Genomic DNA, 24,865 nt, shown 5'->3' with positions numbered 1-24,865 from the left:
TGCACGCCAGCGCGTCCCTGCAACCTGAATTTCCAGCCTCCCCAAGCACCAGTCGATCAGCATGTCAGCTCGTGCTGCACCCCCCTCTGGGGGGGGTGGGGGAGCAGAATGTCAGCGTCTCGTCGCCAGTTACACACACGTGCAAGAAAATCAATTATCAAACCCATCACAGCACAACATAAAACAAATAAACCGCTCTAACTGGGGGCTAATTCACTACAATGGGAGACACTCTGTCCCAGTTAAGTGTAAAAGCCTATATAAAAACCAGGGTGGGTGTTTAATGCACATTGGCCATTTTCCAACTCGACTTAACATCAAACAGAGATGAAAAGGTCTCCAGACCGATCTACAGAGCCGGTACAAGCACCTGTTACGGGCCTCCAGCACCAAGCTGGCGACCTCACCTTCAGGGCCAGAATACGAGCCACAAACACGTTAATGGATCATTCAGGAGGTCAGGAAACAATTTATTTCAGCATGACGGACGGGTGGAACGCCTCAAAGGTGGGGGGGGGGGGGGGAGAAACAAGGAAAGCTGGGAACCTGCCACTTTGTGTCTGACTCTCCAGGCCCAACAGATACGGTCCGCAACTCTCCAAACGACCTCGAACCCGAGGTGGCGCCGTCGATGCTTGGACTGTCACATGACAAAATATTGACCGACCCCCGCAACATTTCACAGTACTTCTCCGGACCTGCGATGCACCGGCAGAGCTGTCGCCGACTCCCCCAGGGCAGAGCGCCCCTCGGTCTCATTCGGGCTGCCTGTCCTGAGGCCGGATCATGCCCAGGGTGGACGGCCGGTTGACAAAGGGGTGCCACTGGCCCTGGATGCTGGGGCTGTCCGTGTGGAAGGGCTTGCGGATGCGGATGATGTCCAGGCCCGACTGGTTGGCCAGCTGCCCCAGTATCTCCCCAATCTCCTGGGTCGTCTTCTTGTTGACGGTCTCCTCCCTCACGCTGCCATTCACTGCGAAACAAAAACAAAAGGACGCTCGGCCATTTTGTTTTCTCTGGGTACGGCTTTCGCAAGGGCTACGAGGACAAACACGCGGCGTGTCTGTACAGGTCCACACCGCTGGCCGCTATGCGACGTGATGCAGCTCAGAGCCCCCCTCCCCTTCCCGGGGGCCTCAGGGTGAACCGAGTTTAGCCCAACCGAGGCCCCAAATTCCTTCGCTGAACTAACTACTTGGCCAGTCATCCTCCTTGAGTGTTTCAGGCGCTAAATAAAACCTCACGGGGAGCATCCCAGGAGGAGCTGGACCAGGCAAGCCGGCCTCAAACGGGACATCAGATCCTCTGATCTAACATAAGAAACATCGAGGTCATCGTCAGCAACGAGCCTTTTTTAACACGGCCGCAATGAATTGGGTCAACAGAAAATGTCTCTCAGGACAGAGGGAGAGACTTAGCGAGGGAAGGATTTAGTGCTGGGCGTGTGAATGAGAAATGCTACTCATGCGTCAGAGCGAATGTCGTTTGGTGCACATGAAACCATATTATTTATTTAAGGTTGGAACAGGTCAGTGCTGGAGGACAGTTGCTGAGCGAAGAGGCCATTCTATACTGGAGCCATGGAATTCAGAGGTGCTGCGACCTTCCATGCCTTCGGCAGGACAGACTCCTCCAAGAAAACACAAAGTCACTCTACGTTGGGTTTTCTTCAAGCAAAACCAGGGAAGCGGCAAAGCATGTGATGGCGGTGGGTGTCCAGCCTCAGAATGGGAGGCGGAGATTTGGGAGCCGTCTCACCAGTTCAGGTGGAGGTGTGAGGTTTCACCCGAATGAATTCCTCGGAGGAAAACAAAGCCGCCTTCCTGGTGCGCAAACAGATATCGACACGTAGTCGTTTCCGAGGCGCTACAAGCGTTCATCTGGAAGGTGAAGCACCACACCTACAGTTATAATTATCTAAACAAACAAGTGGTCCCACTGTAACACAAAACCATTCAGTTAAAGAAAGGAGTGGGAGGAAAGGCCAGATTACAGCCGCAAAACAAAACAACACACGCAACAAAGCCTTAAACATATTTAGCGTGTACAGTCAACCATTCAAATATGGGCCATTCTCTCTCTCTCTCGGCTTATCATCAGCTCCCGGAACAGCTGTGTTCATGTCCTGAGAGACACTGACGGAAGTAATAGCCCAGTTCCCAACACCACCACTCCACTAGACTTTCACATTCACCCACGGGTGCAAGACAACGTTCTGCACAGCAGTTCTGGCAGATCAGCCAGTAAAGCGCAGCCTGGCCGCTGAGACAGACACGAAGCTGCAGGTTCTTTCCTCCATGATGCAGGCCATTGTGCTTATATTTCACTCTGGTTAAGGGTAAAATCTTAACTCAGGACTGAGAGTACAGCCAGAAGAGCTGCCATAGGGGGGACCAGCTGCTCAGCGTTGGTCTTCTGAACGAGGGAGACATAAGTATGTATGACATAAGTCCTCATCCAAAAACCATCAGCAAAATGTCAAACCCGATAATCAACAGAGCACTGAGTCAAACCCAGTAAACAAGAATCTATTTACCGCAGATAATTTATTTACTGCTTTCTTAATTTCTAAGCAGGTATCAGCATTTGCCAAATGTTAGAATGCAGCCAAAAAAAAGTTTAAATGGACCAGATAGACTTTCATTAGTGAAATATTGAAATGTAGCAACTGTGTGTGATGAGCGCCCTCTACCGAAGGACGTTGGGGGAAAGAAAACGTGAACAATCCGGAGGAGCGCCGTAGGCAGCGGCTCTGTGTCGGTGTCCTTTTCACACTCACGGTATTCTGCCACAATCTTGGCTACTTGGACGGGCTGGGGGGACACATAGACCACGACTCCGGGATTTTTCCTGGCGAAATCCACCACGCCATCCTCAATAAACTCTCTGAAATAAGCACGTCAGCAGAAGCTCAGTTAAAATCAAGTCCAATCACTTGGTAGAAAACAATAATGCGATTTATAATATAAAGTGGATCCCTGAATTCATTTATCTTTATATCTTGTTTTCTCAAGAGAAATAATCTGCATGTAAAAACTAAATAAATCAGTTACATTTTCAATGGAAGCTGAAAGAAACGCAACGCTAAACCTGGCTAACGAGCCATTATTAGATTAGTAAAATTAGCCCTAAAAAGTAGATATGATGGACGTGGCCTCGTTATGGCTTTACATTTCTAACGAGTGTAGGATGGATCATAGACCATGCTAATGCCGTACTTCGATTTCCGTTCCCAGTAGCGCTAGAGTAAACTGACTGCAAACCTGGCTCCAAGGGATCCCTGTCCGTTCTTGGAAAAGATGAGCGAGACCCTCTTAAGCTGGCAGACGTATCGGCCCACGCCGTTTTGCAGCACACTTCTAAGGAAGCGACTCGAGGTTCCCCTGGCTGTCATGGCAGAAGGGCAGTAAAATGTTACATACGAGCCGGTGCAACGACCACCATCACGGAAGACGATCTGATAGAGGGCAGCGTGAGGGACGCGGACGCGCAGGCCGGTACGCCACCGGGTACCTTCCTACTGGAAACACGGGTGCATTATCACCGGCCTTTACTGTTTTTTATATTCTGCCTTAATATATTAAATTGTCCATACATATATATTACAACTAATTAAAAGCTAATAATATACCATGTATAAAGCAATAAATTTAATATAATTTCTTTCCTTCCAAAAATCCTCAGTGTCCTCGTCGCTCAGTGCCACACGGACCTATTTTGGTGTGAGGACAGCCATGGATCCGTGGAAAGCACATGAGAACTAGAAGCAAGGTGAAGATAAGTTGATTGTCGTCGTTAAATGCGTTTAAATGTAAAGGTTTAGTATTCATACGTTTCCATAATAGCAATGGAATGTTGTTCATTTTGTTATCCTGCTCTTCATTTTATTTGGCCGTAGAAAGGAGAGGGCGAATGTAATCTAACGTACTGTTACATGGCACACTGTAACGTACTGTTACATGGTTTCAGCACATAACCCGCGATGTAAAATAAATATGTCACATTGTTCTGTGCTGTACTATTTGTAATACAATAGATATATTCAGATAAGTACTCGTACAGTGTTTATTAAAAAGCATTAAAAGCGGTATTTCAAATACATATTTATCTTAAATGCAATATTTCTATCACGACTATGACCATTCTAGACTGTGATTTCTGGGGATTATTCATAGTGGATATATGGGCGACATAGCGGAATTTTATTAATCCGTCACAAGCACACAGCTCATCAGTGTTCCTCCTCTTCCGCTTCTCCGCGCCTTTTCTAGCCAATCAGGGCGATTATTATCCCACGACAACAAATCAGCAAAAGGCTCCTCCCTATTCTGCACATTTATTTGAACAGAACAGGAGTAAGAAAAGCGCTTCTTTTGCCCATGCGGTGCCATTCTGATGCGATTTAGTAACATTTATTAACAGACACATTAATTGTCGCCTGCATTTCTAGACATGCATGTCTCTGTAAATAAGTTTTAGGTGATGTACAATGAATGCTTAGCGTAACAACACTGTGTTTGTAGGTTTAGAACTTACAGCCTTAACAAGTGTGAATCTTTAGCCTCAATATTATCATCTGTACTGTAAGTACCATGCTAAACATTATGGGTGTCCATAGCTTAGCACTGGATCTGATGGTGTCCTGCTAACTTGCAGATGTGAGAAACCTGATGATTGCTTGGAGGAGATGTGGAGGTTCAGCTCTCTCCTCAAGCATGCTGCGCATCTCAGGCAGGCCAGCCTCTGCTCTGGGGGGCCGCTTCTCCATCGTTACAGCTCCCCACCTGTGAGATGTGGGCCCGCACGGCTCGCCTCCCTGTGGACTGCCCATGCCGGTTCACCCTGGACCCACTTCCCGGGACTGCTGGAGCTCTGCAGGACTTTCAAGAAGAACGCCAAGTCTTCACTGGACTTCCCCGAGACGCCAATCACGGTGACAGATATTAAGCAGTACCTGCGCTCACGGGAGATCCTGTTCCGGGATGGATACAGCTGCCTGCACTCCCCCACCTTCTTTCGGGCGGATGCGGCAGTCAGTGAGCGGGAAGCCTTCACCCTTTTCATCGACAAGACGACGGGCCGCTTCCTGTGCATGGACACGCTGGTGGAAGGCAGCTGGGAGGACCTGCAGGACTGTGTGGAGGTGATGCACAGGGAGGGCTGCACCTCCCTCAGCCCTGATGTGCTGCTGGGGTATCCGGAGAGCCCGGAGGAGCAGGAGGAAAGGGAGACGCAGCTTGGCGAAGCACGCCGCATCTACTCCACTGCCCTGCCACTGTCCGATCTCCCCGAGGAGGAGGCCAAGCTGATGAAGACCATGTTTGCAATTGACCGCGTCTCCAATGCCACGCTGAAGCGCTTCGGTGTGCGCTTGCTGCGGCCCACACGCAGCCTTGTGTTCCCCTGGTTCAGCCCACGGGACGGCACTCTCCGGGGAGTGAAACTGCTGTCTGCTTGCAGTGAGGCCAGTGGGGGCGTGACCTACCACGACATCACCATCCCTCGGCCGGCCGCCTACTTCAACCTGTTCGGCCTGCCGCTGGTTGGCCGCAAGGACGCGGAGGTGGTGCTCACAGGCAGTGAGGTGGACGCCCTGGCTGTTAACCAGGCCACGGGGCTGCCTTGCCTGGCTCTGCCACGTGGCGTCGCCAACCTTCCACCCGTGCTGCTGCCCTACCTGGAGCAGTTCAAGCGCATCACCCTGTGGCTGGGCGGCGACATGCGCGCCTGGGAGGCCTCCAAGCACTTTTCCCGCAAGCTGGGGCTGCGGCGCTGCTGGCTGGTGCGGCCTGGTGAGCAGCAGCCCCGCCCCGCCGATGCGCTCACCTCCGGCCGCAACCTGGGCCGCATCCTGCGCTCGGCCATCCCTGCCCTGCACAAGTCCATCGTCTCGTTCAGGCAGCTCCGCGACGACGTCTACGGCGAGCTGGCTAACGTCGAGCAGGTCTCTGGCGTCAAGTGGGCCCGCTTCCCTGAGCTCAACAAGATCCTGAAGGGTCACCGCAAGGGCGAGCTCACTGTCTTCACGGGTACGGCTCTGCCAGTCTTCCATCATTAACGGACTGATTTCTCATGTGTCTTCTAGCAGGCAGCCATCTTGTCCAGGGTTTAGTCTATCTGGTGGTTCAAGGCTCTAGAATAGACTTGGGCAGTTTTTTCTGTGGGACCAAATCCTTTTTTAATGCTTTCATAGGACGTGAAATGAATGTAGAATAATAGACCCGATCGATTTTGCTCTCTCTTTTTTGAAGGTATATGCAGAAATCAATAGGATCAGTGCATTTTTCAATCAATCAATCAGTTTATTTTATATCGCGCCTTAATTTTGCTATTTAACTGTCCTCATCTGTTAAATCGCTAAGAAAATCCAACTAACACGTTTAGATCGTTTTCTCCTCCTGAGAGCTGGGCAGTTCAGGATAATGTGTCCCACCCACCCTGTCTTTCTCCGCAGGCCCCACGGGCAGCGGAAAGACCACATTCATCAGCGAGTGCGCGCTGGACCTGTGCATGCAGGGCGTCAGCACGCTGTGGGGCAGCTTTGAGATCAACAACGTACGTCTCGCCAAGATCATGCTGAAGCAGTTCGCCCGGCAGAGGCTGGAGGACAGCCTGCAGGAGTACGACGCCTGGGCCGACAAGTTTGAGGACCTTCCTCTCTACTTCATGACCTTCCATGGGCAGCAGAACATTAAGTAAGCTCTGCCCCCCCCCCCCCCCCCCCCCCCGACGCAGCAGAATGCTATCAGCAGTAAGATGTCAAACAATTACTCACCAGGGATTTGAGGTCTGGCAACCAATGACTCCCTGTGGGCGGATCATTTAATCCCTGAGTGCAATGAAATCTCCCTCCTCATGCACACAATTTAATTTCCAGATATCTTGCGGCCTTGCCTTCGACACTGATAACCATAATTCCTGTTTAACGGCTTTGACTGCAAAATATGGACTCTGGGATTCTTCCTTTATTACATGCTGCATTGTGACTATAGGAAGAAAAGGGGCTTTAGAACATATGGTAGGTGGATGACACTGCTCTGTCAGTCACTACACAGTAACCAATGTCTAATCGGCATTCAGCAAAGTAATCAATGACAAGTGGAGTATCGTGGTGGCTGACGGTCCATATTGACCTTACTGTGAGATTCGTGGCCCCAGTTCTCTGTTAGATGTTCTGAACGTTGGTGTCCTCCTGCTGTGGCAGAACGGTGCTGGACACCATGAACCATGCTGTGTACCTGTATGACATCAGTCACGTCGTCATCGACAACCTGCAGTTCATGATGGGTCACGAGAACATCTCAGTGGACAAGTAAGGGCCTCACATCGTCCATGTAGTTCTTAGGCCACTGATAACATTCTGGGTATGGTCAATGTGTTTATGGTGGGCGAATTTGTTTAAGGTTATACGGGCTGTTCAGTGTGGTTTATACATGCATCAGCATTCTGCCTGTGTATCTCAGACCTTATTAAAAATAAGCTCTTGTGGTTCTTCTTGTGAAAGTCATGTTTACCCATAATTCCTTGTTCTACCTTCGTCCATAAATATTTTTTTTTCTGGTGACATTAGCATGGCATACAGCTTCCCTCACTGCTGTTGAACTTGCGATCGCAGGTTTGCCGTCCAGGACCACATCATCGGGGCCTTCCGGACATTCGCCACCAACAGCAGCTGTCATGTGACCCTGATCATCCACCCCAGGAAAGAGGAAGACGACAAGGAGCTTCAGACAGCGTCCATCTTTGGCTCAGCCAAGGTCAGCCGCAGCACCTGGGGGGGGCTCTGCAAAGCGAGATTTCTCAGTTAGCCGGGGTAATTTAAGCATAAAGTCATGATTGTTATATTAGAGTTTAAATAAGAAGTATTCCTATGGTTTCTGGCTTAATTTAACCCAAATGAGTAATCTTGCTTTGTAGAACAGCCCCCCTAGGCTTTCTGTTTGATGCCTAACTGAATAAATCTGCAATCTGATCAACTGACTTTGTTCTTGAGGTGTTCTGTTGCTGGGTCTTGTAAGGTATTGCAAACTGAAATCCTGCAGGCCTGCATGTGATATAGATCATGTTTGCCGTATGCATTATAATCCTCATAGATCACTGGACCAGCTTTATACCCTTGCGAGGGTACAGGAGGGGGCCTGGGAGTTTGTCTGTCCAGTCTACATGTGTTTTGTGGACTTGGTAAGGGCTTACGACAGGGTTCCCCGAGGTGCCCTGTGGGGGGGGCTTCGGGACTTTGGGGTTCGGGGTCCACTATTGTGGGCGATTCGGTCCCTGTATGAACTGAGCAGAGGTCCGCATTGCCGGTAATAAGTCAGACGTGTTCCCAGTGCAGGTTGGGCTCTGCCAGGGCTGTCCTTTGTCATCAGTCCTGTTTGTAATATTTATAGACAGGACTTCTAGGCGCAGTCAGGGTGTTCAGGGTGTCCAGTTAGGTGGCCTCAGGATTGTGTCGCTGCTTTTTGGGGATGATGTCGTCCTGTTGGGTTCATCTGCTGGGAACCTCCAGCGAGCTCTGGGGTGGGTCATGGCTGAGTGCGAAGCAGCGGGGATGGGGATTAGCACCTCCAAGTCCGAGACCATGGTTCTCAGCCGGAAACGGGTGGATTGCCCTCTTCGGGTCAGGGAGGAGGTACTGCCTCAAGTGGAGGAGTATCCCGGGGTCTCGCTCACCAGTGAGAGTAGGCGAGATCGGAACATGTCCTACAGGGAGGAGGCCCCGGGGCAAACTCAGGATTATATCTCTCGGTTGGCCTGGGAACGCCTCGGCGTCCCCCCCGACGAGCTGGTAGAGGTAGCTGGGAAGAGGAAGGTCTAGGTATCGCTCCTGAAGATGCCACCCCCGCGACCCGAACCCCGGACAAGCGGAAGCTGATAGATGGATGGATGGATAGATCACATTGTGCTTGTGTGTATGTTTGGAGGTCCCTTCATTAGCTAACAAGCTCGTTATCTGGATTAAAGCTCTTGATTAACTCAGTAACAGTTGAGAGAGAGAGAACGATGAAAACTGGCTATCCAGCAGATTGGTTAGAATGCGGTTTCTTGTATGAGGGGCGTTGGTGCTGAAGCGGAGGTAAGGGCCTCGCACGGCGTGTCCTGCAGCTCCTCCGGGTTCCTCGCTTTGTACTGTGACTGCAGATAACCGGTGTGTGCCCAACCCCCCTGTCCCTGCAGGCTAGCCAGGAGGCAGACAACGTGCTGATCCTGCAGGAGAAGAAGCTGGTGTCCAGCCCCGGCCGGAGATCCCTGCAGGTGGTGAAGAACCGCTTCGATGGCGACGTGGGCCTCTTCCCGCTGGAGTTCGACAAGGCCTCCCTGACCTTCTCGGCGCCGCCCCGGGGTCGCAACAAACTGCGGAAGCTGAAGGGGGACAAGCCCGAGTCGGCGGAGGCTCCTGAGACCCCGGGGCCCACTGAGAAAGCGGAGAAACCAGCCAAAGCGGCCAAACCCCCGAAGCCCAGCAAGGGGTCAGCGGGCGGGAAGAGCCAGACGGATTTGGAGTAGGAGGATGGGGCGAGATTGAGGAATGCCATCCGGCTGACGGCGTGGGGCGTGACACTGCTCCTGTCTGATCAGCAGGCTTTCAGACGAAGGCTGCGAGTGATCCTGCTGGTGTCGAGGGGCGGCAGAGCGTCATTGTCCGCCCAGTGGAACTGCCGTGACTAGCATCTCTGACCCGAAACGAGACGACAGAATTATCTCAGGGAGCTGAGATTTTTTTAAATGACCCGCGAGTGGTTGGAGTCTCGGGGGAAACGGCTGGACCTTTACACTTCAGCACGTGGTGTAGGTAAGGTGGTGAAGACGCGGTGATCAAGGTGATCAAGACGCGCAGTCGCTGACCACTCCTACTGGCGGAACGCGAGCTTTCAGCTGTGACCTCTGCAGCCCTAAAGAGCTCAGTGGACACGAAACAGGCCATGTGGGGCTGCAGCATGTCACCTGACTGCCAACGCCTAGGTCATGTGACCCTATGTTAAAACCGCCGACTCGATGACGCGAAGTCACCGTTTGAGGTTGTGATTCTGCCAGATTGGGAGTTTAGCTGAATTGTCAGCTTTTATGCCTCACGGGGCTTCATGCCGATCTGATTGGGTATGGACGTGTACCAGGTCGCGCCAGTTGGGACCCGTTTGAAGAGTGAGTTTGATGATGATTTAAGAGTGGCTCTGTTCAGGCGGGAGCGGAAAACCAGCTGTGAATCAGATGAAGAGCTGCTTTATTGTGGAAGCCGCCTAAGATTAGTGGAAAAATCCATTAGGCCCATAAAGCTTTACCAGTGGAATGCCTGGCGATTCTGTTCCAGTCCAGTGGACGTCGTTACTATGAACAGTCACTGTGAAACCAGATTTCTCATCTTATACTGACCTTTCCTGATATAATTGTAATGCATATTATTAATAAAAATGTAAAGCCGCTGTTCATTTTTACATCTGCGCGAAGTGCTTTTCCATGTGCCGTCCACAAGGGGTCGCTAGAGGATAACAGAGGAAGGAGGGTGAGGTTAGTGTGCATGAAGTTTTTGATTAAACCGTCCCTGGAAAGCGAGGACATGCAAGTGGCCTTGCCGTCCAGAAGGGCCTCTGAAGGTTGCTGATCACTTCCCCTGGCTCCCTGGTAAAAATAGGCAACATCTGTTTTCCTGACCCGCATTATGGGAATTATATTAATGGCAAGTATATGGGCATGTAGAGGTATTACTCGTACGGGTCATTTAGCACTTCAGGAATTCCGTGTTCCGAGCCTGTGGTCCGAGCGAGACGTGAGAGGAGGGATTTGGACAATGTTTGTTGAGAGACTTGGGCATGTTGATTTCCTGCCACTAGTCAGTTGGAAAAATACTTTTCATACCTCACCACTCGGTACATCGCACCTACTGTGCAGCTCCGCAATAGGATTCTTAGGCCAGTTTGTGATACTTCTGCTTCTCTTTTGGATCTGAGTTTGTTATGAAGAAGCCATCTCACTGGTGCCCGGCATAAGCATTTGAAAGTGGTACAACAGCTTTCTCTGGTTGTACCATTCCTGTGAGAGCATAAAGATGGGTGGTACAAAGGATTAGAAGTTAATTGAGCTGCCAAGATTTGTATTTTTGCGGGAATGTGAATCTTCACAGCAGGAGTGCGTCGGACTGACTTGAGTTGAGCTGTCTGGTTGAACAGCAGTGCACCCGAGCGTGCTCCTCTGGTCCTGAAGCAGAGTGCCGGACCAGATGCGGCCCGTCGAGGGTGACCAGAGCCGACCGGTCGGGCAAAACAACCTCTCTTGTTTGATTTTGATTGTACAAGATACAGACCCCAGAAAGTCACTGGGGAAGACGTCGCCTCACATCTGTGTGGCGTAAACATCTAGGATAGAGGCAGAAATTCCATTACAAGTCAGTTTGTTTACTAGGATGACGAGATGAGCAGGGTGTTAGAATGGCTACTGATGCCCGTGGGCTCCCGTGACTCCGGGTACGAAGTGTCTGGGCAGTGTGTTTGGAACACGCCGCCCCTCGGGCTAAACGGGTCCCCAGGGCGCAAGCGCTGGTCCCTCTGTGGTTTGTGTCGACTTCATGGGGTTAGATGCCAGACTCGGCCATGACTCGCCGCAGTTTCAGGAGATACATCAGACCTTCATTTAAAACACAACCGTGTCCCATCCAGCTGGGATGCGGCAGTTTTTATTTAGTGAGGCAGCAAGCTGCCCTGGGCTTTCCAGTCCGCCTCTTAGTCTGTGGTCCTGTTTACCTTGGCCGGAGCATCCTTGGGTCACTCTGGAGTGTCTTGCAGAGTAGCTTTCTCTTCCCACCCTTCCATCCCTTGTTCTTGTCTGATTTAGTGCTCACCTGCTATTCCTCTCTCAGATCCGGAGACTTGATCCGGAGAGGTAATGGCCACATTTTCTGCTTGGTCCGCCTCCGTTTACACACTTGGATCTTTGACGAACCGATTTCAGCTGGCAGCGGTGGCGACCTGTGAAATGCTCACTGACTCATTCAGACCAGTTTTCTCAGACTCTTCCCACCTCTGAACAGCTGCAGGCTCTGGACTCCTGAGTGTAGAAAGTGTCATAAAGAAATGACCAGAAGGGCTCATCTGAGGTCGGAAAGCTGGACTTGTGGGTCTGTAATCCAGTGCTTGCAGATTTGGGAGGAGTCAGGAATTCCAAGCGAAGGGTTTGTCTGAAGAAGCCATCGCCTTTCGGTGTGAAATCGCTGTGGATGATTATTGTTGTCAGTTTTGCTTTGCAGCTCTGGCTCTGGTCAGTGGTGATCTATGGTCCGTCTGACTGACCACAGACGGTATCACGTTTTGAGAAGGGTGTGAAGCACAGAACCCCCAACGTCTATTGACCACATTCATTTAGGTTTGGGTTGGCAAGTTCTTGCGTAGACCAGCCAGTCCTGGGATGTCTGCTGGTTGGCTCCAGCACTTGGGCTGTGGATGGGGGAGGAGGGTGGGGGTTGGAGTCTCCCTGGGGTTGCGTTGTTTGGGGAAGGCTGGCAGGGAGCTGTGCTGGTGATTACTTGGACAGCTCAGTGTCCTGTGACGTGCTATCGCTCCCCGACATGCTGAGGTACACAGAATAACAATGAACGCAGTGTGGCGTTGGCCAGCAGCTTCAGTGTGGCTCATCCTGCATTTAAACAAATATATTAAGAAGGTTTGTTAAAAAAGAAACGCTGCCCTGTGCCAGGGCTTTATCCATCAGCCTCCTCTTATGGGCATTTCCAGATTTCCTGGAAGCGTTCAGGTGGAATCCAAGGCCCCTGTGCCTTGTGCTGAAATTTACCACATGGTGGGTGGGGTAGAGCTTGGATTGGTCACGCCATTCCTGCGTAATTGTGAAAAAACATCAAAATTAAGGAAAAACACGGATAAATAACTTGACAACGAGCGGGGTGGAGGACTGGCTCATTCCAGGAGAACCAGCTCAGAGGGAAGGAATGGCCCAGTCCGTCGATCACACAGACTTACTGTCTTAAGTGTCGCTGTGTTCAATTACTCGATGGTGTTGTTTTCAGAGGCCCTCTGCCTATTCCAACTCGTATGCGTTAGCAAAAAAAAATAGCGGACGGGGAGTCGAATTCCCAGAACGTTCTTTACGCTGGTTGCATAAACAAGTGCTGAGGAGTGACTCACCGGCCACCGGCACAGCAGGGGCGAGGTCACCTTGGCCGCCCCCCGGAATCACCGGGTCGGATCAGAGCTCTGGATCGAGGTGGCCGGCGTTCAGGGTAGCATGTAGCAGAACACACACTCTACTGCCTGCTTCGCTTCCTGTTACCTAGTGAACGTGAGCGGGCAGCGTGCCGGCTAATGACCCGCGTCCTGTTTCGGAAGCTTCCCATGTAGGGCTTTGCTGTTGTGCTTTTCTGTGAAGTACTTCAAAGTCCCTTCAGTGGTTAATAAAAGCAAATCCTGGTTAAAAAAATGTGAGCGAAGCAACCAAAAAACATCATTCCTAGACAGGGTTAGGAAAAAATGGCCCAGTCTCATAGTGGAGTGTTTTTGAGTAAGGGGTTGACCCTAATATGGTTTCTGGTTCCCACACATCCTGTCCCACAAGCTGCTCTTGCCCCCCCCCCCCCCCCCCCCAGCACATGTTTTTCTCTGCTTCTAACATCTGTGCAGTGTGAACTGCTACTTTTCACAACGTCATGGAAAACACATGGCTTGTTGGAAGCCTTTGGTCACGGAGAGGTCTGGGAACAACGTCGAGGTGCAGGAAGAGTTAACACAGTAACTTTGACGCGATACTCCGCTGCTCCTCCGTTTCGTCCTGAAGAAGTGCTGGCCAGGCCCCGGGTGCCACGGGGCGTCCCACGGCTGCGGGGCTGACAGACCGACTCTGCTCTCTCTTAGGAGACGTTTCCCTTAAATAAACACCTCCACTTCACTTGTCTCTCTCTTGTGCACTTTCAATCCCTGTGACCTGTGGTTTTGTGTCTGTCAAGTTAACTATAGACCGCCCTCCCCCAGTGTCCACCTTTTTCGCAGCTGAAATGACACGTTTCAGGGTGAGGTGACGACCGGCAGGATAACCATATCCTGCTAGTTTGGCCCAGGAGATCACCGTCCAGCCCAAAACAGAGCATCCTTTAGGGCAGAGATGTATCTAAAGGAAAGCAAACCTCAGAAAAATGGCTGTTAGCGCTGCCTATATCTCAGGATGAATGTGACTATTCTTCCGAAGAGGCAGAAACGGCATTTTGTGGGGGTTTGAAGGGACTCCCCTGCCAGCCTGAGAGAGCGAGCGCCCGGCGGTGTGGAGACGTGTCTTTATTTATAACGCGGGTCGTTAGTGTGGCATCGTCCGTGTAGCACCGTCAGCTGTGTCCCGTGTGCGTGGCGAGCCCCCCCTGCAGGTCCCTGGCGAGCCCCACACTGTTTACCTTCTAAATATGGAAAAGGCGGATGTGGGGGCATGAGGCCCCATCTCAACGCGGCCTTTGTTCCTCCGGCGTTGGACCCTCCACCCTCATCGCAGAATTTTCCACCGCTTGCAGTGCTCTGTCACTCGTGGCGTTTCATCGTACGTCTGACGTGTACATGCCACACGGCGTGTCCCGGAACGCTTCACACGTCCGACGTGTACATGCCACACGGCGTGTCCCGGAACGCTTCACACGTCCGACGTGTACATGCCACACGGCGTGTCCCGGAACGCTTCACACGTCCGACGTGTACATGCCACACGGCGTGTCCCGGAACGCTTCACTGCTGCCATGTTTACTGGCTGAGCAGCGAAAGGCCCCTGCTGATCTCCTTGGTGGGGGGGCTGAGTTTCTTCACTCGTGACCCACCCTCCTGCTCTTATGACTCCTATACAGCATTGTCTTCGGAAGTTTGTTTGCCCTTTTTGTTTGCTGATGACAGTTCTCCAGGAGGTAAGAGCAATCTAAGCCAGTGTAACATCTGGAGCTAAGGGGGTGATGGTGTGTGTGTGTGTGTGTGTGTGTGTGTGTGTGTGTGTGTGTGTGTGTGTGTGTGTGTGGGGTGGGGGGGGGGGACACGTTTGAGGAGAGACGCTAATTATGGGGTGGAAATTTTTTTTAATGTAATGTGATGAAACCAACAGCGGATTCCTCTGGTTTTCAAAACCTTAGTTTCTCTTTCTCCTGTTTGGCGAGGGGAAAAAACACACACAGACACACACACACACACACACACACACACAGACACACACACAGACACACACACAAAATGGACCCTGAGGTTTGCTGCGGTGTCGCCTTTCAGCGAGGGAGACTAGGAGGAGGTGTGGAAGGGAAGGAGGCCCAGAGAGGGAGCGATGGGACCCTAAATGAGCAAGGGGTCTCAGGGGAGGCCCATAGAAGCCATGTGGTGGTGGGGGGGAGGGTGTTTAATCCCTTGGTGCCTGTATTCCAATGCCCAGTTAGCTGGAACGGGTTCAACAGACGCAGGGAGCACAGCGACAATGGCGGGACAGCCCTGCTCCTCGAATGTGTACCTCCATTACTACTACAATGGAGCATTATGACGCATAGCAAACACACCCCTGCAGAGGGACATGCTGGCATACACGCTCACCGCATGACTAACGCAGGCATGCATGCGAAGCAGGACGGTGCAGGCAGACTCGCATGTAGACACATAGAATACAGGCCCAGCACTGGCACACATGGTACCCCCCCGAACATCCTCAGGCAGGAGTCCCCAGTGGTCAGTTCCCCTCAGTAGGGGCATTTAACCAGTAAAGGCTGGGGGGGGGCATGGTTTTTTCATGCATAAGGAATGCATCAAGATTTTTAATAGAGGAATGACAAACAGCAGGGATTGATATTTATGGCTGCATCTATGAGTCTTGCAGGTTAGCATTCAGTGGGAGTTTTTGGAGGTGGGGGGGGGGTCTCTCAGCTGAGGATCCCTCTGCAACCCTCTGTACGCGAAGGAATGGAAATCTGGGGATGATTTCAGGGGCCCCGAGTTAAAAACAGGGGCCGTGTTTGCGTTTCAATGGCGGCGGCGTCCCATTGGATGGAAACAGGAAGCCCCACCCTCTGCCTGTGGAATGTGTTCTTTAACAGAAGGGGATGCAGTGAAAAGATTCACACTCCGTACACGCACTGGAAACATGGAGTGATATTCACTTACAGTGAGACATGCTTCTCTTGAATGACGTACCCCATGGCTGTAATAGGTGTAAGGTATATGGCAGTAGTTATGGTAATAAAAGACAAATCTGGGGCGGGGATAGGTGGGGTAGGTGTCCAAATTCAAGACAGCCAATCACGGCTGACCTCACCTGAACGGCAGCCAGTTCCAGGTGAGCTCAGTGACCTTCATGTGGGAGGCGGCTTGGGGGGCCTGAAAAACCAGTCCGTTCTGATTCCGAGCGAGATTCTGCCCCCAACCCCCAGGTCCTCTTTTGTTTTCTTCCCTCTTCCTTGGATTAACCCCCCCCAGCATGCGCATCCTCCCCAGGAATGACGGCCATTGATCAGCATGCACGCGCCTCTGGTGTGGCACAGCCAGGGGCAGAGCTGGCAGTGCCTATGGGTGCGTGCCCGGTGTCACTGCGTCCCCGGCCGGCCAGAATGAGCCCCAGCCTCCGCTAACCGAACCAAGCCCCAAAACGCCGGCCTACATAATGTGTTAAAAAAATCACCTTCCGGAAAGGGGTTACCTGGAAACAATCCTTCTGTTTTTTTGTTTTATTTTAATCTTATCTCCCAACTGCACCTGCGAGAGAGGACGGACTTCTCTGCCGACTGGTCCTTTACGCATGACGAGTACCTGGTTAAGGAACCCACACATGACTAACCCATTTCCTCATATCTCGTCTGTTTCATTTTTCTCCTTCCTGGGGCGGGGAGAGGGGGGGAGTGGGCTGAGATTGATGGAAGAGCCTCTGTTCCCTTGTGACTGTGGGTGACATTCTTCCGACCCAGCGAGGGGATGGTTGGGGGGCTTGGAGGTGTAAACGTGTGCTTTGGTGTTGAGGTCGATCTGCGTCAGTAACGATCTGACATCATGTGGGTGTTTGAGAAGCGAGAAAGAGCAGTGATGTCACAGCTAAAATCCCTGCACCACGGATTCTGCTGATGATTGAATCTCTTTGTGAAAAACCATCTTCATGACATGTCAGTGTGCAGGAAGTACAAGGCTGGCAAGAGACACATTTATCCAAAGCACTTTTCTTGAGAGCAGGGTCAGGCGGTCCCTGGAGTGATTGGGGTTAAGGGTCTTGCTCACGAACCCAAGGGTGGGATCACTCTGCTGACCCTGGGATTTGAACCAATGACCTTCTGATCACTGACACAGCATCATAACCCACTGAGCCTCACACTGCCTCAAAGCATGTGAGTAATACTGCTCCATTTTGGCGAGGGGGGGGGGTATATGCATCACCATATCTGTGGCCGGTGGTTTAGAGGGGTCGCGTCTCAAGGGGGAGGACTTTATGAAACCGAGTTTTTACATAATACAGCGTTATTACATAATGTGTTGTTATGGGGGGGTTGAATCTCAAGGGGGAAGACTTTCATGTTCACCCCTGCTGGGTGTTTTGGCGTCTCAAAGTGGAGTTAAAAAAACCTTCAGTCCTCAAGAGATACATGTCTGAAAAGGTGCTGCTTAGCCCAAAGCACAATTAGCGGCTACGTGTTAGCATGTTGGCCATTATTATCTGCACGCTGTCAGTTAGCCCAATGTGTTGTTAGCTGTTTTGTGTTTGCATATCAGCCTTTCTAATTTGCATGCTGTTGGCCAGCCCAAGACGCCATGTTAGCATATCAGCCTTTATATCTGTATGCTATCAGCTCGCCCAGTGTGCAGTATTAGCATGTTAGCCTATCTAATCTGCACACTGTTGGCTAGCCCAGCATAGCATGTTAGCATGTCAACCTTTCTGATCTGCGCACTCTTGTGTAGCCCAACGTAGCATGTTAGCATGTCAGTGCACCACTTGCACAACACTCACCTGCTAGTCGTAAACCTGGAACCAGTCTGACTCCAGCCAAACAGCCCCCAGTTGTGCTGAGTGATGTTAAGGTTCACGTCTTGCCACCTTATTGCACATTACTGCAAACCTGCATTGGCTCCCCGGTGCCAGTGAAGGACTGTAGAAAATGGGAAAGCGGGCATGTGCTTTGGTGTCTATGATAGTCTGTCTGCTTAGAGTTCAGAATGGTAGATGTATTATTGGTATTAGCGATCTGCAAATCATTTATGTGCTCTGAGCCAGATGTGACCTCTGTACACCTAATCAAAATGGCTCCCAAAACCAGAAGGATTCCAGGGAACATGTGCGGATTCCTACCAGCCTTTAACGTTCCCAATGTAACACTTCCTGTGCTTTGGGGGGGGGCTTTATTGGTGCTCTATGCCAACCGACTGCCCCCCCGGCCCCAGCCGTCTGTGGGCATTGACCTGGGTCAAAAACGACAGCAGCAAGACCACCAAAGCTGTCTTGATTGTTACCCCCCCCACCAGTCCCGGTCCCGGTCCACTTCAGCCAGCAGCTCCTGTCTTTTGCCCTTCTGGGTCCTTCCAGGCCGGTCACCATCTCCGCCTGCTGACACATGCCGGTAAGTTCTGAACATGAAGGATAAGTTGGTGGTCAAACTCAGAGTGGGGAATTCCGATTTCGGGCAACATGTTGGACCTTGACACTGTTATTCTGAGGCCTGAAAGTCGGCCCCAGTCACAGTTCGACGCCGTTTTCCTTTCTTCTTTGCGGAGATGTTGAGGGTGGCTTCACAGCTCTTCCTGCTTTCGCACGTCAGCCACAGAATATACCAGAAAGATTTACTAATCCGGTGCTCGTTTACACGCAGATTCCTCCACAGCGTCTCCTCACGGAGCTCCCGACAGCATCCCCGAACACTCCTCAGCAGCTGGGGACCCTGAGCCGCCACCAGACTCCCATACGGACCCCCCGCCCCCCCCCCCCGTTCCCCAAACGCAATGACTCTGTGTTCTGTGAGGAGACTGGCTCGTCTTTCAAGGTCATAACTCGCCCTATTAAAATGGGACCGAAGAGAAATCTCAGCCCAGAAAACTTCCAAGTAGGGCAGGTGCATTAAAAGCACAGAAGGCCCCATGTCTGCGAAAAAGGCCCCTTTTACCCCACAGGTGTGTCTTTCCGGGCACTATGGGGTGATAGGTAAGGACACAGACTGTGAGCTGCTACAGGCAGCAGCTTTACGTTTTGTGACTTATTATGGGATGTAATGGTTGTCATGATATCGTCCTGCAAAGCGAGACATTTTTTGCATGAAAATATTGCCTCCTATGTTATGCTGCTTGTGAAAAATTAAATTAAAGCAAATAAAATCAGTGCAGAAGTGCATGCAAATCGAGCCAGTGCAACCCTTCTCGGGGCCCAAAGCAACATTTGATTAGCCTAGTTGTCATTTGTTACTTTTCCTCCCTTTCTGACAGGCTTATCAGGTGGGAGGTGGGAGGGGGGGGTTGTCACTGGACCCTAAGCGGCCACTTAATTTTCTTGTCCTGGTGCAGGTATTTCTCAGAGGCTGTCCAGATGGTGACAGGTCGCTGTCTCATGGTCGCCTCTGCCAGTGGCACGGACCTCCTCAATGCCAGTGACGCCCTCCTCAATGCCAGTGACGCCCTTCTCAATGCCAGTGACGCCCTCCTCAATGCCAGTGACGCCCTCCTCAATGCCAGTGACGCCCTCCTCAATGCCAGTGACGCCCTCCGCGGTGCCAGTCCACCACGCCATAGGGTCTCCCCTCAGGCCTCGCCTATGCTGAGCCAACACACACACACACACACACACACACAGTGGGGTGGGCAACTGACACCTCTCAGGACACATTGTTCATGCGTAAATAACAACAAGGCACCTCCTGGGACTCGACCCAATAATCATCAGGAAACAGGTCTGTTTTGAAGCAGTATAAAATGTGATCACTGGCCACAAAGGTGCCACACTGGGGTGCCGAAAGTGACTTTATCTACTGAGCCCCAAAAACAGCAAACCTCTCCATATATATGATTACTAAGTTTCTGACACCATTACATCCCATAAAAGGTCATATAATTCACTTAACTGCACTTAACTTTAGCCTTGGGTTTAAATGCCAGGTGGGGATGGATCACTGTACACTTGGGTGTGGTAATGAATCTGATTTAATCCAGTGAATGGGTTTGCAGTTTTGTTTCCACTGTAAACAGGGAACGTTGCTTTGTATAAATAAGTCAGGGAAGCAAAAAAAAGAGAAGTTAAAAACGCATCAATGCTCAGAGTTAATATGGAAACAAGTAGCTGCCACTGGAAAACAGCAGATGCGAGGCTGAGGGAAATAAGTCATGTGAGGAGGGCGGCCATTTTATTTGTCTTTTCACCGCAGGACGCTTTCAACTCAGACCTCTGTGGTGAGAAAAAAATCTCTGATCTAACAGTCCCCTGGGAAGAGGAGTGGGTCACGTTTTGACCGTGCATGTGGGAGCGTTGAGGGTTTCGGGGGATTGACGTCCTGAGTCATGCATTGATACCACAAATACACACACTGAGAGCCAAACACCCAGCACTCAGTCAAGGGCTTCCTGTAAAAGTATACTTCATTTTGATCATCAATATTTCATATTAGCAAACAGAAAAACATGAACCCACCCCCAATGGAAACTCTATCTGAAACTAATAGATCTTATCATGTGGTTCCAGATAGCTAGGCCTATGTTTTGGGGAGATGTGCAAGTCAGAGTATCTTAGGCTATTAGCAGATTGCTTAGTTTGTATTTGAAATAATATAATGCCTGTCTTGTATAAATGTATGTATCAAACCAGACTAAAGGCATTCATATATCGACTATTTTCAACTATATAGAAAGTATTTACATGAAAATTTAATGAGTAAGTGGTGTAATTTCCATTTACCGGGATTTTTTTTTAATACCCACATGGAATATTACGTTGGAAACGAAAGGTTCACGAGGCGTTCACTGTTTCAGATGGGACAGCAGCCTACAGGGCCCGGTTTCGGAGTCCTGCAGAGGACTGACGTGAGCTCCGATGTCTGCTCCCCGGTGGGCAGAGGACCGCCCGGGCGGCATCACACCCGCGGAAATGCCGAATTGAAAATAATAATTATGCTGGGGGGGAACAGTTCATATATCTACGCTTACAAATATATTGTAGCATATTAGGCTTATTAAACTTTCCGAAGCGTGAAATTCCTTACCTACAGCATGTCCTTAAAAGGTAACCTTGTGTAATGATCGTTGTAATATAAAAACGTTTATATATTTATTTAGAGACAGTGTGTTGATTTGGGTTTTGGCGATAAAATATGACTTTGATTACCATTCGCCGTCTTTACACTGCGAAGACTTTGGTAAATTCAAATAGAATTCGGATTCAATGGCCTGTTTGTCAAACCTATATTGGGTGTGACAACATGAAAGCGGTCATATAATGAATGTCTCCAAACAAATGTCCTAGTATAAGACAGACCAAGCCTGCCATCAATGGTCTGCGACAAAGGGAGCGAACAGTGGGTTAATGGGGCACTGCTTCTGTAATAAAATGGAAATACACCAAATTGGCTCATCGGAAATTGTACCTCCACATGCTCTTATTTTAGATGAAAAATCAACAGCAATCTTGTCTAGGATGTCCGCTAGCCTTATAGCCTTCACTGTGCTGCTGGTCATAGGGTACAGGTCCGGCGCGACCCCGACCATGCAGGAATAGTGGTAAACTTAACGCTTAGATAGTACAATTTATTGATATTAAATTATCGGTTGGCATGTCGCCTCGGCTAATTTTCACAAAGAGTAGTAACTGCCGGGTTGTTTAGGTTTGTTTTCCTAGCTGAAAAGGATTATAATTGTGACGGTTGAGTTTAAATATCTGACATTCTGCGCTGTTTGCCATGCGTAAATGGTAAACCAGGAAAAGCAAGTCGAGTTAGTGGCTGGCATGTCAGCCGAAAAGTGCATCATCAATCAGAGTCAGACTGAAGTCGCTTCACTTGGGTTGAAATAGGAAGTTTACTGTACAACGCGATAGGGGGTTGATGTCGTTTATGTAAACTAAAGATATTTTACAAATGTCCAATATTCAAAAAGTGCAACCGATATTATTTTCGATAATTAGATCACGTGCAAGTTTAGAAAGTTGGGCAAACTGCATTCCTTCGAAGAATTATTTCTCAAAAAACTTGTGTATTCGCCGATGTAGCAAATTCACTACGTTTATTATAACTAGTCGTACGTCGGAATACCCTATATTGGCACCCCATCCCGTTTGCCTAGCTATTTGCACCAAACTGCACCGCGACTTCGCAGACATATTCATTCCTGCCACTAAAAGTGCTGGTAAGCCTCTGAGTTACAAAAAACATACGAATCTGTAAATACAGAATGAATGTTTAGCTGCGTTGTAGTAAACAAGATAATAATTAATGTAGTGGAGAATGCATCCGTTAAAATTTTTGTTCCAACAGCCAGAGGAGGGATTGTCTGCAAAACATCTGAACGCGAATGATGTGGTTCTGCCTGTTTAATCGGTTTTAAAAGTAAATTATGTTCACGTGCCGCCAAACAGCCTTTGGCACAAACCGAGGGACCGAGGCGCAGAGACAGAGTAGGGACACGCACCTGGTTTTTTACTATTATCAATAATAACTATAGGCCTAATAATAAACTGTCAGCCGTAAATGCGGCACAATGACTGGACATACGTAACACAAAACATCTTATAGCAAATTGCACAGTGTGATTATTTTGATGGCGTCCTAATGACTAATGAAAAGCTTGGCCATCCGGCGCCTTTGGGGGACTATATATAGGGAGTGTAAGTGCTGTGCGTTAAGGTAATTAAAGTGGTCAGACTGCAGGAAAGGGGCTCCTGACCGTGGACAGGCATGTCGGTTGCACCGTTAGAACGCCACACGTGTACCCTGCCTTAATTTCCATCGAAAGTTCATTACCGCTTGTCTTTATGATGAAGTTGATACCTTGGTAAAACAAAAATCAACTACCTAACCGAAATGTTCACACGAACCAGTCGGTAATTACATCAGATGTTTGTATTCGGGGAAATTAATCGGCCCATCCCAAGGAGACTTTCTGGTTTATCTTAATTAAAAGGAATATGAAGTGCCAGGATTCGTTCGTCACTCGCGTTGTCGTGTATTCCTTGCAACTATCTTCAGGTAGATCGAGCCATCGCCACAGTAAGGTGAATTAGATTGAATTCCGTTGATGGACGCAAATCATTAAGCGCTCCCACAGTTTACGGACGATCGCCGCTGTTTTTTTTCCGCATTTACGCCAGTCGACCGGATTCGGAATGGAAGCGCATCGGCCTTCCGGAACCCCCCTGCGGCAGCCCCGGCGCTCGTCCTGTCACTGAGGCTCAGAGGTTCAGTCCGGAGAAGGAGGACTGGATGTGCGAGCAGACAAGCTGGGGGCTGGGGCCAGACACGGCGAGGAGGCGAGGCTGCTCACAGCGGCCAGCTCCGACGGGGAAGTACCACAGTGCGGAGCTGTGAGCGCCGATCGCCGCTAGTCCGCACAGTCTCAGCCGCGGCGGGGACTCGCTCACGATCCGCGCAGTCCGGACTCCAGCAGCAACTTTCCACGGCATCGACCTCCGGTTTCAATACAGCAACTTTATATTCGAACAGCGTCGGTTTTGGACACTATCTGGTGCCGGATCTGTTTGGCGCAGAGCAGTTTGTATGGTAAGTTTTTTGTACTCTTGGACCGAGCATTTGCCGGTTTATAGGTTGGCCAGGTCGACGTAACGCAGTACCGAATACTCATTAGTTGTCCCTGCATTTTTTTACGTGGAATAGTAGTCGAAAGCTCGCTGAACAATTAGTTTTTTCAAATAGTGGGATATTGGACTAAGTGACATAAGTTGATCATTTGTAAAGTGATCTCTGTCGCTTTATTACAACTAAGCTGAAGATGTCATACCATGCATATGTAAGAAGCCGTAGCACATTTTAATTATATTTAATATCTCCAGTAACAAGACATGCTTTTACTTGTAAAGGGCATCGCGCTTACACGGAGCGCCGTTTCCCCTAAATATTTTCTGCCCTCGCCTATTAGATCGAAAGGCGTTTAAAATGAGGTGACAGCTCCGTTTGCTGCGCAAAAAGTTTGACAAAGTAGGAAAAAAGTAAAACGAGGCACTGCGGTAGGATGTAGCGTGAAGGAGGTTCCGATATGTCGAGTCCCTCAACTTTGGCTTCTTGTCCGATGCCCCCACTTAACCCCCACCCCAGCGTAATTCAGCTTTCAGAGCCGCAGGGACTAAATGCTTTGCTTATGAGTGAAAAACCGCATCATGTCACAGTTTATGAGCCCGGGTGCGTGGGGTGGGGGCTGTGATCACTTTGCGGGCGCATGTGTGAATGGCCCGCTGTGTAAAGCCGAATCGGCGCCCGTGTGCGTGACTTTATGTTTGACCACCGTCGAAAATCTCCTTCGACCCCCTCGGCGGTGTCTGGGAATGCGTTTCCTCCCGGGGCAGCTGGGGGGCGTTTCTTCTTCACCCCAGCAAATGGAGGGGCAAACCGCAGGAGGTCTGGGAATCACTGCTGGAACACTGGCTCACATCCCGAGATGACACTTGATATTATCAACAAACATTTTTATGGGCAGTTCGAGGCTCGGTACTGTCCCCAGTCGTCTGAAAGGTTAGACCCCCAGATGCCAAATTGTAATACTGCTGGTTCTAATCCCAGGAGGGACAAGCTGTTTGTGCCCTTGGCCAAGGTTAAGCTGAACAGGTTCAGTAGATATATTCAGTGGTGTGTGTGTCTGTGTGTGTGTGTGTGTGTGTGTATCTGTGTGTGTGTGTGTACGTGTACTTTGCTTTTTTCTTTAAATCGGTTATTATCCTCATTGTGAAATGCAAGGTGGGGGTG

General features: G+C 50.1%; 2 protein-coding genes across 2 annotated transcripts; one reads left to right on the top strand and one right to left on the bottom strand.

Moving 5' to 3' along the window:
- Window positions 1-261: 261 nt before the first annotated feature.
- Window positions 262-3,506, bottom strand: mrpl43 (mitochondrial ribosomal protein L43). The gene is made up of 3 exons (XM_048987342.1): window positions 3,264-3,506; window positions 2,780-2,886; window positions 262-973 (listed from the first exon to the last, which is right to left on the bottom strand). The coding sequence occupies exons 1-3, from the start codon at window positions 3,392-3,394 to the stop codon at window positions 756-758; spliced, it is 456 nt and encodes a 151-aa protein (XP_048843299.1). The 5' UTR covers window positions 3,395-3,506; the 3' UTR covers window positions 262-755.
- twnk (twinkle mtDNA helicase) lies at window positions 3,397-10,433 on the top strand. The gene is made up of 7 exons (XM_048987341.1): window positions 3,397-3,497; window positions 3,685-3,771; window positions 4,657-6,029; window positions 6,455-6,695; window positions 7,205-7,312; window positions 7,616-7,757; window positions 9,178-10,433. The coding sequence occupies exons 3-7, from the start codon at window positions 4,688-4,690 to the stop codon at window positions 9,505-9,507; spliced, it is 2,163 nt and encodes a 720-aa protein (XP_048843298.1). The 5' UTR covers window positions 3,397-3,497; window positions 3,685-3,771; window positions 4,657-4,687; the 3' UTR covers window positions 9,508-10,433.
- Window positions 10,434-24,865: the final 14,432 nt, after the last annotated feature.

Source organism: Brienomyrus brachyistius, chromosome 20, assembly GCF_023856365.1.
Source record: "Brienomyrus brachyistius isolate T26 chromosome 20, BBRACH_0.4, whole genome shotgun sequence".
NCBI classification, from domain to species: Eukaryota; Metazoa; Chordata; class Actinopteri; order Osteoglossiformes; family Mormyridae; genus Brienomyrus; species Brienomyrus brachyistius.
Note: the sequence above shows the minus strand (reverse complement) of the source record. Positions and strands in the feature narration are given on the sequence as shown.

Coding starts and splice junctions, on each gene's coding strand:
- mrpl43 (XM_048987342.1), bottom strand. CDS start 3,394: ATGACAGCCAGGGGAACCTCGAGTCGCTTCCTTAGAAGTGTGCTGCAA. Junction 2,887..3,263: donor CAGGGATCCCTTGGAGCCAG/GTTTGCAGTCAG, acceptor TGCTTATTTCAG/AGAGTTTATTGAGGATGGCG. Junction 974..2,779: donor CAAGATTGTGGCAGAATACC/GTGAGTGTGAAA, acceptor TTTGTTTCGCAG/TGAATGGCAGCGTGAGGGAG.
- twnk (XM_048987341.1), top strand. CDS start 4,688: ATGTGGAGGTTCAGCTCTCTCCTCAAGCATGCTGCGCATCTCAGGCAG. Junction 6,030..6,454: donor CGAGCTCACTGTCTTCACGG/GTACGGCTCTGC, acceptor CTTTCTCCGCAG/GCCCCACGGGCAGCGGAAAG. Junction 6,696..7,204: donor CATGGGCAGCAGAACATTAA/GTAAGCTCTGCC, acceptor CTGCTGTGGCAG/AACGGTGCTGGACACCATGA.